Source organism: Podarcis erhardii (assembly GCF_964252035.2).
Source record: "Podarcis erhardii genome assembly, chromosome: 14".
NCBI classification, from domain to species: Eukaryota; Metazoa; Chordata; class Lepidosauria; order Squamata; family Lacertidae; genus Podarcis; species Podarcis erhardii.
The window spans coordinates 41,524,725-41,541,723 of record NC_138503.1 but is presented as its reverse complement, the minus strand read 5'-3'; the positions used below and the strand labels follow the sequence as shown (position 1 = coordinate 41,541,723).

General features: G+C 45.0%; 1 protein-coding gene across 1 annotated transcript; it reads left to right on the top strand.

Annotated features, from left to right (window-relative positions):
- The first annotated feature begins 4,683 nt into the window (after positions 1 to 4,683).
- Positions 4,684 to 16,974, top strand: THUMPD1 (THUMP domain 1 NAT10 acetyltransferase adaptor). Its single transcript, XM_081840012.1, has 4 exons — positions 4,684 to 4,941; positions 5,757 to 5,934; positions 6,196 to 6,444; positions 13,929 to 16,974. The coding sequence occupies exons 1-4, from the start codon at positions 4,699 to 4,701 to the stop codon at positions 14,213 to 14,215; spliced, it is 957 nt and encodes a 318-aa protein (XP_081696138.1). The 5' UTR covers positions 4,684 to 4,698; the 3' UTR covers positions 14,216 to 16,974.
- The last annotated feature ends 25 nt before the right edge of the window (positions 16,975 to 16,999 follow it).

Genomic DNA, 16,999 nt, shown 5'->3' with positions numbered 1-16,999 from the left:
GATCACCTCAAGGATCAAACTCAAATAGGAGTTTGAGGGTGCTAGTAGATGCAATTAATCCCTAAGAAATGTTGTGTGAAGACACCCTCCCATGTTTTAGGATGCAAACCCTGCAGTGTTGACCACCTGTACTAGGCCCCTGTTTTAGGTTGGACTGAAGCTGAGAGAGAACAACAACCCTGAAATGTTGTTCACTGCTTTTCTCCCCACACTGCATGTTTGGCAGAAAAAGTAATCTGCAATAACCCTGTTGTGTAGCTCACCCTTACACACCTTACGCAGGTTGGATTTCTGTGCTGAAAGAGAACAAGTTACAGCAGGCTTGCAACATAGTCCAAAGTTAATGTTTCAGAAGGAAAGGAGAGGCTGAGGCTGGTATGGATTCCCAGTTTTTTTTTAAAGCAAACCCTCATACATCTCAAGTTGCAGGCAGGCAGATCTATTTTAAGTTGGCCTCTCAGACACTCTTCCCAGGGTAATGTAAGCACTCAGTTGCAGTTCAGCCTCCTTTGGCTTGCATGTGGATTGGTTGCAAATATTAATGTTCCAAAAATAAAATAATGCTGAGGATGCAAGACCCAAGTTAGGGCTACAGTGGTGCCTCGCAAGACGAAATTAATCCGTTCCGAGAGTCTCTTCGTCTACCGGTTTTTTCGTCTTGCGAAGCAAGCCCATTGACGGCTTAGCGGATTAGCGCTATTAGACCCTTTCGTCTAGCGGGTTTTCCGTCTTGCGAGGCGTTCGTCTTGCGGGGCACCACTGTACTATGAATGACCATTTTTGCAGCCACCAACAAATAAATATTTTCAGGTGAAACAGGAGATTGTATTACCAAAAACAATGTCACTAAACTTTTATTTTTGTGCTATCAACTGTGCCCATGTATTTGTAACCTTGGCTTTCAGGGAAAAAAATTCCCAAAGGAAAGTTTCTCATTGTACCAAATCAATATTTTGAGTGCTGGAAATAAAGCTATTTTCTAACCTTTATGAATTTTACATTTCTCCAATACTTCTGATTATGACTGCAGAAAGATTTAGACACACTTCAAAAGCTAAGGTGCTCAGGCCGCAAAGACTCATGCTTCGCATGTTCCTAAATTTCAAGCTGCTAAAAGGTCAGAGTATATAATAAAGATCAGAGAAAATGGTTCCAACTCCCACAAATGAAAATAATAGTTGATCAAGGGATTGGAAGAACCCCCTTGCAAATTATAACAATTGAGGCTTTTTGGTTTATAGAAAAGGCGAGTTAACGGGGGACATGATAGAGGCGTATAAAAATTATGCACTGGTGCGGGGGGAAACAGAGTAGTTTTTCTTCCTCATACGATAATGCAGGGCCATGCAATGAAGACAAAAGCTCACCTTAGTGTGATGCTTAATTCTTCCTAATTGGTTGTAACCAATGTTAGTTAGAGTAGACCCGCTGGCATTAAATGAAGATGAATACGTCTATTAATTTCAGTGGGCCTTCTCAGAGTAACAGCATGCTACACTGCAATAGTTTTACACACACCCTGCATTAGATAGTAATTTGTATTACAGTACTTCACTTACTTCAAAATGTCACCAGCATTTTATGTGCTGGGGGCTCTCCTTCTCATTCTGCTGAGGCCCAGGACTTCTGCCTCAAAGTCTGACCCTGATTGTGGTGCCATTGCTCTCTGGCCTGTGCTTGCACAATAAACAGCTGTGAGGCAGCTCAAAGTGCACACACTGGGACATAATCAATGAAGTATGACCTTCAGCACTTTCTCTCCTTCCATTTTCACCCACTTTTTGCAGAGAGAAGTAAATAATAGGAGCAAGAAGGTGAGCATTAAGATCTGCCATGTACAGGCGGTTTGCTGTTTGCCCTCCCTTGTCCCCAAAGCTACCAACTCTGTACTCATATCTTTATTACTGGTGCAGAGGACCTTTGTATGAATTAGTACTTTCTGTGCTGTATCTATGTACTTTTGTCCTTCCAGGCTGTGATGCTTTAAGTCTTTTTTAAATGTTTTGCTCTCTTTTTTTTATTATGTTTCATTTTTTTAAAAAAACAAATCAATAAAATAATTGTATGATAGAAAAGGTGCGGAATAAATAATTGGTTAAAGACAAATAACCTCCATGCAACAAATCAGAATGTAAGCAGAATGAATCCTCTTTATTGTATAATCAGAACAAATGGCCTTCCACCAAACATTACCCCCCCCCAATCCTAGGGTTGCCATATTTCAAAATGTAAAAGCCAGGACACCCCCAGGGTTGTTGAGCTTTTTAACGAAAATGCTCAAAAAACTGCAATTTTTTGCAGTAGCACCTTAAAGACCAACTAAGTCAGTTCTTGGTATGAGCTTTCGTGTGCATGCACACTTCTTCAGATACACAGGGTGTATCTGAAGAAGTGTGCATGCACACGAAAGCTCATACCAAGAACTGACTTAGTTGGTCTTTAAGGTGCTACTGGAAGGAATTTGTTTTGTTTTGACTATGGCAGACCAACACGGCTACCTATCTGTAACTGCAATTTTTTGGTTTACATGCCAGAGATCCAGGACAGACCAACACCTGGAAATTCCGCCTTTGAAATCCTGGTAATGTCTGGGAAAATCCAGACATAATGGCAGCCCTACCCAATCCATCTTCTCACTCACCACAATTTTCTTGGTGGCCAGATTTTTGGCACAACCCAGTCTGCAGGCCCCTCTGGCATGCTTTTTAACTCTTCTTTTTCTTTCTGAATGTTTTCAAGTTGTTTCGTCAAGATTTCCTGCTGCCCAGATCCCTCTTTCTTTCTTTCTTTCTTTCTTTCTTTCTTTCTTTCTTTCTTTCTTTCTTTCTTTCTTTCTTTCTCAGGGCCTTTTCAGGAGCATCGGACACAGGTGGCAACTGGACTGCAGCCACTGTCTGCAGGCCCCTCAGGTGCCCAGAACTAAATAAAAACACCCCATCTCATCCCGGTCCACTTGCTGAAATTGCAAACGCCAGGCTATCAGTTCAAGCGACGAGGACTTCTCTGCATCTGAGACTGCAGAACATAAAGCAAACACTATGGTTGGGTGGGGGACCTGAGCGATTCAGTGCCGTCTCCTTCTGTTTTCTCAAATACTAACTTCAGGTGATGGGAATGCCTGGCTTTCTACTGGAAATGCGCCAAGAGAAGCAGAGAAGAACTGCCGACAGTCTAGTTCATTTCTTAGTATTTTCCATGATCAGTATTGCATTCTTCTTGATTTCCCGGCTTCTCCTATTATCAAAGTTCTGTTACAGGCTCCGTTCACCCTCTGCTTCCCCAGTGTGCATGCGCCCGCCCCGGGCACTGTCAACCTGTGCTACGCCACTGGTGGTTGGTGACATTTAAGCCAGCAGCTTAAAAAGGAGGGCAGGTCACCGTTACCCTGACAGCTCACCCATCACCCTGGGCGAATTATTTAGACCATGTACAGTAACACTAGTGTACATTGATATTTTTTTTTTAAAGTTCCCTGATATCAAAAGCCTACAATCTATAGCTTTCAGGGGTCCCACTGATATTGCTGCTGCTGCTGCTGGAGGCTGCTTGGTTGGCACTGACCCAGAACAGGGACTTCTTGGTGGTGGTTCCCAATTTGAGGAAACCCCCCCCCCTCCCGTGATGTGTCTCCCTCTTCCTCATCATTAATGTTCAGGAGGGATTTAAAAACATACCCCGTTTGCCCAAGCATTTGATGGCTGAAAGACACCATTCAAGGCAACCTTGAAACTACAGAATTAGCTGTCCTTAGGATTTTGACTATGTTCACACACTCCTCATGTTTTAAAATACACTTTTTTATTTATTTTAAATGTTTCCTTTTTTCCTTTTGCTGCTTTGTGGTTTGCTACCCTGGGCTCTTTTAGAAGGGCAGGCCAGAAATCCAATAAAGGAAATAAATATATCTGAAATCACCCATTTGATTAGAATGCCTGGGTCTCTGCAAAGTTGGCATTGCATGGTTTTGTTTCCTGAGGAAGGTTTATGTGGCATATGCTGGCAGTTTAAATGGGAAATTCATTAGGCAGCTTTTTGGAAGCTGACACGGATAACTGAAAAATATGGCGGGGGCGTGTAGACTTTAGCTCCGTAACAGCTTTTCCAAAGTTGCTGCATCAGTCGGGTCTTAGGACCCGGCGGGAAACTACTTTGGAGCACAGCGCGGAACTGCGTGACGGATAAGAGTTTGCCTGTTGCCATGGAGACGGAGAAAGCCTAAGGCCTGTACTTCCGGTAGGAAATGCACAGCTAAAAGGAAAGCCACCGATTCCCGCATTTCGCTCCATTAGCACCTCTATCCTTTAACAAAAACAGAGAGTAAAAGGGAGAGCCTCAATGCTCTATGACTGCAGAGCGGCGCCACTCTATCCCTTGGCGCCTCTATGATAGGAGTAGGCCCGATGCTGTCTGATTACCACCCCCATCATCCCTGGTGGCCAAGCCGGTGGGGGAGTCGTAGTTCGGCAGCACCAGCAGAACCGCAGGTCCACACCCCCCCCCCGTTCCGTGGCAGAAAAATAAATAAATGAATAACAATTAAACATGCTAATATTTTCTACCTCTAAGCATTGTTTCCTATCTCTATGGTGCTTCCTTCGGCGCGTCCCGATGACGCCATCGAAAGGGCGCCGACACGCGCGCCGTTGCGGGACAAGCCGTTGACGCCGCCTCCGCGGTTCGCCTTTCCCGACGCCCGCGATGGCTGCAGTGGAGACGCCGCCGGCTGCCGCGCCGGGAGCTGCGCCGGCTGCCTCTCGCAAGCGGCGGCCCAAAGCGCAGTACCTGCACGCGGCTAAGCGCGCCCGGCCCGGCGGCTCCCGCCAGCTGGAGCCCGGCATGTGCGGCATCCTCATCACCTGCAACATGAACGAGCGCAAGTGCGTGGCCGAAGCCTACAGCCTGCTGGGCGAGTATGGCGAGCAGCTCTACGGGCCCGAGCAGGTAGGAAGAGGACTTTTGGGTTTCGACTAGGAAGGGGAGCAAGACGCGGCGCGAGAGGAGTTTATAAAATTATATATCGCTTGGGAAAGGGGGGGGGGGAGAAGAACCGTCGGAATCGTAATACCCTTATGCAAATCTGTGGTGCAGTTGCTTTTGGAATAGAAGAATTAAGTCCTAAACCCGAGGTACCACTGTACTGTGTCTTCTCCCCTCGAAACAAAATAAAAAAATCAAAAATCAAAAAAGTCAAAACAAAATAAAAAAATTCCTTCCAGTAGCACCTTAAAGACCAACTAAGTTAGTTCTTGGTATGAGCTTTCGTGTGCATGCACACTCCTTCAGATACCATGCACACGAAAGCTCATACCAAGAACTAACTTAGTTGGTCTTTAAGGTGCTACTGGAAGGAATTTTTTTATTTTGTTTTGATTGCTGGGGAAGCTTTAGAAAAGGGCGACCAAAAAGGATCAAGGGAATGAAGCAACGCCCCCGTGAGGAGAGGTTGCAGCGTTTGGGATTTTTTTAGTTTAAGATAAACGGCAAATAAGATGATAGAAATTCATACAGCTCCGCGTGGTAAGGACAAAATGGCTAGAGGAAACTTTCCCTTGCTTAACACCATTAGAAATTGTGGGGACCCGAGTTTAATTGTTTAACACAGCTGTATTAATTGTTTTTTTTAACAGGGCTGTGTTGATTTTTTTTAAGGAGAGACCGACCGAATTTGTATAAGAATTTAAGCTTGTACCAGCTCTAAAGAAGCTTTCCTCGCTGAGTTAACTGGACTAACAATTTGTGTGCGTGTGTCTGTAAAGTTCACAGATCAAGATGAGAGCAGACTGTCAGGAAATGAGGAAGATGATGATGATGCTGAAGCTGCATTGAAAAAAGAAGTAGATCAGATTCGCACCTCAACAGAACAGAAGCTGCGACGATTCCAGTCGGTGGAGAGCGGTGCCAACAATGTAGTTTTCATTAGGACGCTGGGTGTAGGTAAGCGTGTGTGGGAATGGGAAGAGGTAGCATAATGGGCAAGAGCATAAGTTCTGAGTCCTGAGTACACTAAGTGGAAAAGATGGGCATCAGAGGGGGAAACAGAGAGGTGGTAGAAAGAGAGAGAAAAGAGGTGGCCCTGCCCAGTTTTGGGATTGGCATCTCCTTGTGTTTGCGTGTAGACTTCCATGCCTTTAGAGATGCTCTTTCTTCACCCAGAGGAATGAGTGAAAAGTCTCTCTCACTGCCTTCTTCTTGCAGAGCCTGAGAAGCTGGTGCACCACATCCTGCAGGACATGAAAGCCACCAAGAAGAAGAAGACCAGAGTCATCTTGCGTATGTTGCCTGTTTCGGGCACCTGCAAAGCTTTCCTGGAGGACATGAAACAATATTCAGAGACCTTCTTTGAACCTTGGTTTAAAAGTCCCCGTAAAGGCACTTTTCAGATTGTTTACAAGGCTCGAAATAACAGTCACCTGAGCCGGGAAGAAGTCATCAAAGAATTGGCAGGTATGTGATTTATTTTCTAGTAGCAGGAATAGGCAGAAGGTAAGTCAGGATCTGTTGAGGATCTCTGGGTGATTTGTAGTAGGGTTTCTGACTCCCAGTTGTTTAATAACAGCAAAAAATAAATAAAAAAATAATAGGGTGATTTTTTCTTTGCTTTTAGATTGCTGAAACAAAGCAAGCTTAGGGCAGGGGGAACAAGTAGGATTTGTGTGTGAAAAGAACTGGGGGCTCTATTCTGAGACTGAAAACAGATTCCAGGGCACCATTTTCCTTGCCTCTGTCATATCTCTCAGCCACTATTTTTCACATGACTTTGGTTGCCAAATTTTTTCGATCAGGGATGGGGAACCGGTGGCCCTCCTGAACATTGGCTGAAGTAGCAGGGGCTGATACGAGTTGGAGTCCAGCAACATCTGGAGTCCTTCAGCTTCCCTATCTCTCTTTTAGATCTTCATTTCTAACTTTAGTGCTTTCAAGGTGGGGTGGAACAGTGGGTTGGACCCAGACTAACAATGCAGCCCTCTTAACATATCTGCTTGGAAGTAAGTTCCATCAAGTTCAGTGGACTTATTCCCAGGTAAATGGGCACAGGGTTGCAGCCTAAGCTAATTGAGTTCCCATTGATTTTAGCGGACCTGTGAGCAACCAACTTAACAGTGTATTTTTAAAAATATGTATCCTTAAATGTGAGCCCCATTGAGTTCAGATGGCCTTGTTCCCAGGTAGAGGATTGCAGCCTTAATCTGGATACATTCCCTTTGTATGGAGCCTTCCGGTAAGATGGCGACGGAGATAGCAGCATAGTCAGGTTTGCCTGCCTTCAATTAAGATTTTAAGTAGGTTTTTTTAGCCTTCCTGGACTCTAATTTTATAGTTTTATAGTTTTAATGATTTACTGGCTGACTTATCACCTCACTACTGCCCCTGCTTTTCCTAGTTAACGTTTTATTGTTTTACTGGCTTGTTGCTGTGCTACTGACCAAGCTGGCCTCCCCCATCAACAAATGCCTAAAGGAGCGGCTCCTGTGATTGATTGCCTGCTTTGATTCCTGGCTAAAAACTTGGACTAACAAAGGGTCAGAGTTCCATTCTGCTACAGTTCATTTTCTTTCCTAGTACTGAGAAAGAGCCAGTGTGGTGGATATGGAGAGAGTGAGAGGTGGTAATTAGCAGACGGGGGAATCAGCTACTCCTCTGGAAGGACGCCGAGCTTTTTATCTATAAAAAAAATAAAAAGGAAGGAACTGAAGCAGCTACAACCCCAAGAAACACAAGCTTAGAACAAAAGATAAGTCGCCGTTAAGCAAGCACCCCCTACCATATATCCATATATATCCATATACCCACTATGGTCCTCACCAGGAAAAAATACAAGGACCAAGGAATCTTGCCTAATTCACCACAGAGCCCGATGGAGCGCCGAAGGAGACAAAGTAAAATTACCAGCTACTTTCCTCAAAAAGACTCGAGTAAGAGAACTCAGAATGAGAGTATTCTAGATGTAGCTATGCCTTTGCCACTCACAGTGTTGGATTGGTCAACACAGCTAAAGGACTTGCAAACAAACAACAAGAGGACAAACCATCCAACAAATTTGGCCCAAGAACTTGCCATAGCAGAGAATGCTACAAAGGCTAATACAGCCAACACACCTGATGCTAATCCTCATTTGTCACCGCTGGAACTTGGAAGCAACCTTTCAACCCATTGGCTGAAAGCCAATGACAGCGGAACAGAAATGCGGGGTGATTATCTTCAGGAGCAGATATACCAGATCTCTACGGATCTCCTTAACGTCAAAAAATTTTTAGCGATAACAAACGGGCTTCTCCTGACCCTAGTGGATAATTTCAAACAACATGTGAGCGCTTCAGTCCAGAATACAAATACCCTAGCCAGCCCGGACCCACCACTCCCCAGCAAACCCCGGAGGAAAAAAAAAGCTGAGCCTAAGATGAAGAAAAGCAAAAATATGAAAAATCTAAGGCGGCTTAAGACAACTCACCGTACCTGTAAAAAATATTGGCAGAAGCTCTTTAACCTTCTTCCATCCCTTTCTACAAGTGGAACAAACAAATCCAACTCGAGTGCCATCAAAGAGACACGTAAAGTAGATACACCTATAAAAGAATCTAAACCAAGTTTTGAAGAATTAACACCGAGCTGGGACAAAGGAACTAATCCAGCTACAATTATACCGCCCCAGAGTCCTCTTATGGCCAGCACAGAATCTGTAGACAGAGGTGAGCTGGCGACCCAAACTATTGAGGGGAACCACTCCTCTCAAGCTCGACAGATGTTGTGTCCCAAAAGAGAATGGAGTTTAGTCCTAATCCCACAAAAGCTTGTCTTTGCTAATTACCCTAAACCGCCTAGATTTTATGCAGGGTCGGACCGTATAGACCACTTTTTGTCCATTATAAGTGGCATTTTACCGGGGGTAGTAAAAGCATCCGACATAGCCGCTATAGAGTATCTACATCAAGATGATTGCTCGGTACGAGCATTGATTACCTTTTTAGATCATAATCTGGCCAGCCTTATTTTTAGAGCTAAAAACCTATTCAAAAAAGAAAGAATAGTCCTATTAAGAATATTTGAAAATAGAGCACCTTTAACCTCTCTGATGGGGCCCAAGGGCATAGGAATGGAAGCTCATAAAAGGGAAAAAACCAACCACCAAAACCATCAAAATAGAAAGCATAAGTTCCAGCAGGATCATCTCCATCAAACAGTACCAAATGAAAAAAAGGAAGCTCCACATCCAACTGGCGTCTGGCCTCGCACGTGTGATAGTGAGGACTCCGTTTTGGAGGAAGAACTCTCGCTGATAAAGCGATTCTGGTCACTGCATTCTCCAGCTCAAACTGAGATCCTGAAAAGACTTGATTTACTTCGAAGCAGACTAGAAAAAAAGGATGACCAAGGTGAGACAATGAAGGACCCGCATGTGCAGCCCATATCTCCCAAATGTCTAGTGGATAAGAAGACAGTGGGAGGCACCTTTAAATGTGTAGACGTGGAATTACAATCTGAGCCCCCTGTGATGTACAATAAAGTAAGACCAAATCAAGGTGTGAAATCTCAAAGCTCCTGGCACAGCTATCTTAAATTGTCTCCGAACGAATTAGCTTCCCCCCCAACTCCAAAATCTAGCCCCAAATCACCAAGAAGAGAGGATCACTACACTCTCTCCAAGCAGTCATCCTCGAAAAGAGCCAATGGGTGTGTTTTTTTAGACACCAAAGAATTGCTGGACGTGGTGACATAGACCCAGCTCCCCGAAGGGCCCGGGGCCTAAAAGTGCTGTCTTGGAATATCGCGGGTTGGCACGCCAAGAAAAACAACCAACAATTTTTGTGCTACCTTAAGCAATTTGACATCATCTTCTTTCAGGAGACATGGCAGAATGACCCTATATTTCTCAATGGGTATAACTGCCACTACCTGCCTGCCTCTCCATCTCTAAGGGGCGGCAGATCTAGTGGTGGCCTAGCTTGCTTCATTTCCACGGAGCTGGCGCATTCTCTAACAGCCCTACCCAGCTGCAATTCTTTAGCAACAGCCGCTCTACTTAGCTTCAAGAGAACTACTCTTCTGCTGGTCAATGTCTATATTCCCCCAGGCCAAAAAAATCCCGTGGCCAAGGCTACATGGGCTGAGCTAGAGGCGTTTTTAGAGCCTCTCGAATCTACTTACCCGTCTGCCCTGACTATTGTGTGTGGAGACTTTAACGCTCGTATAGGAACAGATGACAATAGTCTATACACTCACTTCAACCTATTTATGGACCCTGAAGAACAGACGGATATTGGTGTGACACGACTGTCCAAAGATAGCAGAAGTAATTTTTCAGGTCTCTGCTTAGTGCAGGCTGCCAGACGGAGGGAACTGCTGATATTAAACGGCAACATAGAGGGGGATCGCCCCGGGGAATATACCCATTTTTCCAAGGCTGGGGGAAGCGTTATAGATTATATTCTAATCTCAAGATTTGCTCACAGCCTTGTAAGGAAGTTTCAAGTGGGCCACAATACTCTGAGTGATCACCTACCTCTAATTTTAGAGCTTGCAGGTCGGCCTTTTGACTATTCTATTGCCGAGCCACAATATATACCTTCTGTAAATTTGGGTATACCTGCTCCCAAAAGACTCAAATGGTCCCCAATACTGAATGAAAATCTAACCCTCCTTCTTCAGTCAGTGGAGTTAAAGCTTATTCGCTCCGCTATTGTGTCAGGCAATTCAGTAGATGCGATTATGGAACGCTTTAAATTACTTTCGGAAAGATTGAAACCCCATTTAACAACAGTGATACAAAGCGCCGCTACAAAGAGGGCAAAGGACGGAGCTAGCTGGTTCGACCTGGAGTGCAGGCAAACAAGGAGACAAATGAGAACAGCCTACCAGAGATATAGGAAATTAGGGACTGCTCCCCTACTTAATGCTTATATTTATCTGAGACGGTCTTACAAACAATTACTAAGGAGAAAGAAACTGGAAGCTGAAAGAGCCGCATGGCACAGTTTGGTTAAGGCATCACACGAGAAAGATACTACTTGCTTTTGGCGAACCATATCTGGTCTACTGGATCAGGAGCGTACTAATTCCATCTGTACAGTGGAACCAATGGAGTGGTTGCGCCATTTTCAATCTCTGTTCTATGACCAGGAAGCCCAACATTACAAACTATGCATTCAATTGGAGGACCTACCTCATTGGCCACCAGTAACTGTAAAGGAAGTTGAGAACTTAATCGCACAATTAAAGAACAACAAGGCCCCAGGGAATGATTACATCCCTGCCGAACTTCTGAAGTCCAACATTGGCTGGTGGGCCCCCCTGCTGGCATCTTTATTCTCTTGGATCGACTCAACGGGTTTACTCCCAGATGGTTGGACTGAGGCAATAGTTATTCCAATCTATAAAAAAGGACCTATGCCAGACCCGGCGAGCTATAGACCAATCAGCCTTCTGCCTATACCCAGCAAACTATATGCCAAACATCTTTATATTAAGCTAACTAGCTGGCTGGAAACTGAAGCTATTCTAGCGGAAGAGCAAGCGGGTTTCAGACAAGGCAGATCCACCATAGACCATTGCTTCACCCTAGCCTATTTAATTGACAAATATGCCAAAAAAACCCGTGGGGTGCTATATGCAGCCTTTATCGATCTAAAGGCTGCTTTCGATTCAATTCCACGTGCAAGACTCTGGGATAAATTGAGCACATCAAGTATAGACAAAAGACTATTATTTCTGATCAGCTGTTTATATAAAGACACGGTGCTGCATGTAAGAACTTCGTTAAATGGCCATCTTATAGGACCAGTTCCTGTCAGCAAGGGGGTCAAGCAAGGTTGCATCCTGGCCCCAGTTCTATTCAACTTTTACATCAATGATATGGTTAACTGTTTGTCATCTCCGGACTTCCACGCCCCCAAACTGGCTGACAAATCAATATCAGTACTTTTGTATGCTGATGATGCGATACTCCTATCTCGAACAAGAATAGGCTTAAATAGGCTCATAGGTGAACTTTCAGCATACTGCAGGAGAGAGCAACTGGCAATAAACTATCAGAAAACCAAAATTATGGTTTTTGCAAGGAAACACAGACAGTACAGCTGGAGGATGGATAACCAGACAATTGAACAGGTTAAAGCCTTCAAATATCTGGGCATCGTTTTCCAGTCGACTGGGTCCTGGGATGTCCATCAAAAATGTGCCAAAGAAAAAGCAGCTCAAAGTATTAAGATGCTGTCCCGCTTCTTTTACACGAAGGGGGGCAGATACATCCCAGCAGCCCTTGAAGTTTTTCAAGCAAAACCTCTGGCGCAGTTACTGTATGGGGCACAAATCTGGACGGGGAACCACTGCTCCAGTCTTGAAACTGTTCAGTCTAAATTCCTAAGGCAGATATTCGGCGTCCCCACCTGTGTTCCAAACGCAGCATTACGACTCGAGGCCTGCCTTCCATCTGTAGAAACTCAGACCTGGCAAAGAACATTCAACTATTGGCTTCGTCTTAATCTAAATCCACCTGGTCTACTGCCTCTAGTAATGCAAGACCCTCACAAAAGCAAGTGGTTCAAAACTGTGCATCAAAAACTCCTTACATGCGGTTTGCATTCACAGTCCCTACTATCAATGGGCCTCATTAAAGCAAAGAGTCTAATAGGCCAGCGCCTGAAAGACATTGAACGGCAAAACAACCTGACTATCTTAAAGAAACTGTGCCCATGGTATACCTACTCTCCCCCTTCTCATTTTGACTCCCCAGCTTCATATCTGTTTAAATTAACCATCCCAAAATACAGACGTGCCTTTACATTGGCTAGATGGGATGTTCTTCCTTCTGCCGTACTCGAAGGTCGTTATCAAAAGACTCCATTTGAAAAACGTCTCTGCCCATGTGGAGATGGTAACACGGAAACAGTGTCCCACGTCCTCCTATCCTGCCCCATTTACAAAGACCTAAGGAATGAGATTATTACTCCACTCATTCTCTCCAACCCCGGCCGCTCACCAGACATTACACTGTATTTTCTCTTATCTGATACGGATAGTCAGATAACAGAGAAGGTCGCGAGGTACATCGAGAGAGCTGTGAAATTGAGGGCCACCATCTGAGTGACAGACTTGTTCATCTGACGGACCTCCTTTTGCCTGCTCTTTTCTTCTTTTTATTCTTATTTTTATTTTTAATTCTTGTATAGCTGTGGCCTGTTGGCTTTGCTAATAAAGTTTTGATCTGATCCCTTTGTATGGAAGAGGAAGGTATTAAATACTTAAGCTGAAATAAAATATGTGTGTCTCTCATCATGCCAAGTATGGCCATCATCATCAGGCTGTTCTTAAGTGGCCAAAGATGAAAAGATGATGGATTGCTAAAGACATGCAGCACACAGTTAAACTGCAGTTTACTACCACAGGAGGTAGTTATGGCTACCAACTTGGGTCACATCCATGCCATACATTTATGGCACATGGTGCCCTCCAAAAAATCCTGGGAACTGTATTTTGTTGAGGGTGCTGGGCATTGTAGCTCAGTGAAGGGTAAACTGCAGCTCCCAAGATTCTTTGGAGGAAGCCATGTGCTTTAAATGTATGTTGTGGATGTGATCTTGGATGGCTTCAAAAGATGATTAGAAAAATTTGGAGAATAAGATTATGTTCTACCTCCACTGTCAGAGGGTGTATGCCTTTGAATACCAGCTTCTGGGACTCGCAAGTGGGGCAAGTGCTGTTGTGCTGAGGTCCTGCTGTTGGGCTTCCCAGAGAGGCATCTAGTTGGCCTCTGTAAGAACTGAATGTGGGGTTAGATGGGCCTTTGGCCAGATCCAGCAGAGCTCTTCTTCTGTCCATAGTCTCTTAGCCCTTATGGGACACCATCTCTTCATTTGTGGCTGATCAAAAGTATTACTCTCCAGGCTTACCAGAGGGCTTTCTGCCTCCCCAACCCTTCTTTGTTGCCTTGGCAGGAGTCGTTGGCCATCTCAACCCAGAAAACAAAGTTGATCTGAGCAACCCCGAGTTCACCATCGTGGTGGGCATCATAAAGAACATCTGCTGCTTGAGTGTGGTGAAGGACTACATTCTGTTCAGGAAGTACAACCTCCAGGAAGTGGTGAAGAGCAAGGAAGGGGAAGGGCAGCAGGATGCTTCCAAAGTGTCCCAAGAGGGGGGCCTGGATGGGGAAAAACCAACTGAGGAGAAAGTGGAGGAGAAGACTGAGGTGGCAGAGGCCAGCGACAATCACAAGGACTAGGACCATTCATGAAACTTACTGGGGGAGAGACTTTGAAGGATGGCTGTCAATGAATTGGGTGTGGGTGTGCTTTAATTGTCTTTTATAGCTTTATGGCAGTTAGGCTATTTAGCCAAACCACCAATCTGCACAAATCAAGGAGGAACACCAAACTAAATGTTGCCACAGGCTAGGAAGCAAGGGAACAGAGCTCTCTGATCAGAAGCCACAGCCAAACCGAGAGCTCCCGTCTCCTGATTGCAAGCTCCAGGCTGTTCCCTTGCTTCCTAGTCTTTGGTAACAGTAGTTGGGTGTTCCTCCTCGATTTGTGCAGATTGGTGGTTGCAGCCAACTAGACTTTAACCCCAAACCTGGATTTGAACACATGGCTTGAAATGGGTTTCCAGTTCTGGAGAGGGAGTCGGAGCATACAAAGGAAGAGTTGAGAGCTGGTGAGCCCCAAGGCAGGACCCTGACAGTCACACTGTGCTTTAGATATGAAATCTGAACCAAGCCTCTAGCTCCAGTCCAGCAAATGTGAGTCTCTGTAAAAATGTCAATGTGAGAGGTGAAACTCAAAGCATACCAAGGCTTGAGTTCCTTTTGACAATGAGATTTTGGCCTAATTTTTCTGAATCCCCCCCCCCCCTTCATTAACATTAACTGCTACTTAAAAGGCGCTATTTCTCATTTGCTGTTGGTGTTAAATCCAGACACAGGCAGCATCTCTTGTATGGTTGTTTTCAGACAAATAACACTATCTGTGTGGGTTCTTGCTGCCTCGTTTGGTAACAACTGTTGGTCAATATAGGGCAAGCATGCTATCTTCAAGCCAATGAACTGATGCAAGCCATAATCAGATTTTCACACTGGCCTGGCCATGGCTACATGCTTCAGATTTCTAAACTATTGTGAATCCAGAGTTGATTCAGGATCTGGGACAAACACTTCCTAAAACCATAGCAGTGTGTAGTGGAGAGAGAACAGGGGTTTTTTATGCCTAAAAAAATACAAGTTTTATAAAAACCTCTTGGGTAGTATATACCTTATGTGTTGGTAGGGATTTATTAGCAGCTAGATTAGGGATGGGGAACCTGTGGCCCTGCAACTTTTGCTGTACTACAGCTCCCATCATCTCTGACTATGATGGGCCAGATGGGCTGGGGCTGATAGGAGCTGGAGTCCAGGAAATACTTGGAGGGCCACAGTCACACACACGCCCAACCCTGAAGTAGACAAAAGATCTGAAAGTAAGTTGAGAGAGAAATGAAACTGTATTGAAATATGTTTGCAGAGATTGGGAATAATCCTTTTGGAGTTGTTTCCACAGGCAAGGTGGGCAACCTTTAGCTTATGTGTCTGGCAGCTAACAGACCAACACAGTTCTCCACCATCTTCCAATGGGCGCATTGTGTCCTCTTCCTAGACCTGGTGGGTTCTAGCCACCTTGTGCCAAGCAGAGTGTTGGTGAGTGTTGCTTAATGAACCCACATACAGGGTAAGGTAAGGTGAGTTTGCTCCAGGAGGATGTTGTAGCCAGATGATGCAGCATGGGTGACTGACTCTCCTAAGCAAAACCCTTTTCTGAAGATTGAGAAAGAAAGGAGGGACAGGAGAAGCATAGATGCCAGTGGTCTCACAAGCAGGGCCACACAACTCTGGCCTTTGACTGATGAAGAGCACGTCTGTACGAAAGGCTCTTCTGTTCCACTGCAGGCCTGGTTTCCGGGTGGAGCCCCATAACACCTGGGCTCCCAGTTCCCAACTCCCATCAATGCCAGCATGGAAGCTGCAGTCCCAGCAACACCTGGAGGGTCAAAGGTTTCCCACCCTGGCTTCAGATACATAGTATGCCCCCTCCCCGAAGCACCCACATAGGTGGAATGCTGCAGCGATACCTCATCTTCTAACCCTTGAAAACTAGGAGAGCCAGCCAGGGTAGCCTCGCCTTCGTCTCTGTAGCCCATGGAAAAGAGCAGCCCCAGTGTCTTGCATTTATGAGCAAAGAGTTGCCCCGCAGCAGCAAGTGTGGGGTTGCTGCATCTACTTTTCCATTAACACTGGGTCACACTGTTAAACTAGAGGTGGGAAGTTTAAAGGGGAATGCCTGCCCTCCATTTAGCAGACAGCTGTGACCCTAGAGATACAGCCCTGCGGCCCATTTGTGGGAAGAATCTGCCACTGCTTTTCTGTCTTGAGCCATAAAATTTGCCTCAGTCATTTCCCAGGCTCCCGTTTCTGGCCCCATCAGAAAATTGGTAGAGTCAGCTCTCTGTCACATATACTTCCAGGCAGTTTCAGGGCGCCTGTTCCCAGAGCAACAAAATCCTTGACAGAGCAGCTGAAGGGTGAGGGCTGTGAGCAGACAGAAACTCGCACCTCTTTTGGTTGTTAGGGGAAGAAATTATAATAGGCCTGGGAAAGTGACAAAATAGGCCTGGAGTGAGACACCAGAGCATTAGTTCTGCTGGGGAGCTACAAAAAGCATTTTTTGCGGGGAGAGGGTGGGTATTTCCTCTAAGATTGAAGGTGTTGTATGGGGCTTGGGAAGGGTTCTTTTTTTAAATTGGGTCTTGCAGTGTCATTTTAAACTTCGTTTTTTAAAACAAGTTGCCTGCATGAGTTTGGCTTTAGTTTCGATTTGGAATTTCCTTCTCAGAAAAGAATCCTTGTAGTAGAAGAACATCTGAGACAGGTTAAAAAAATGATGATTCTGTTTTGTATATTGTCGTGTTTTTGTACATTGTTTTTTTATTAAACTGATTTTGTTTCAGTTTGAAGCCATTCCTGTGTGATTTTTTTGTT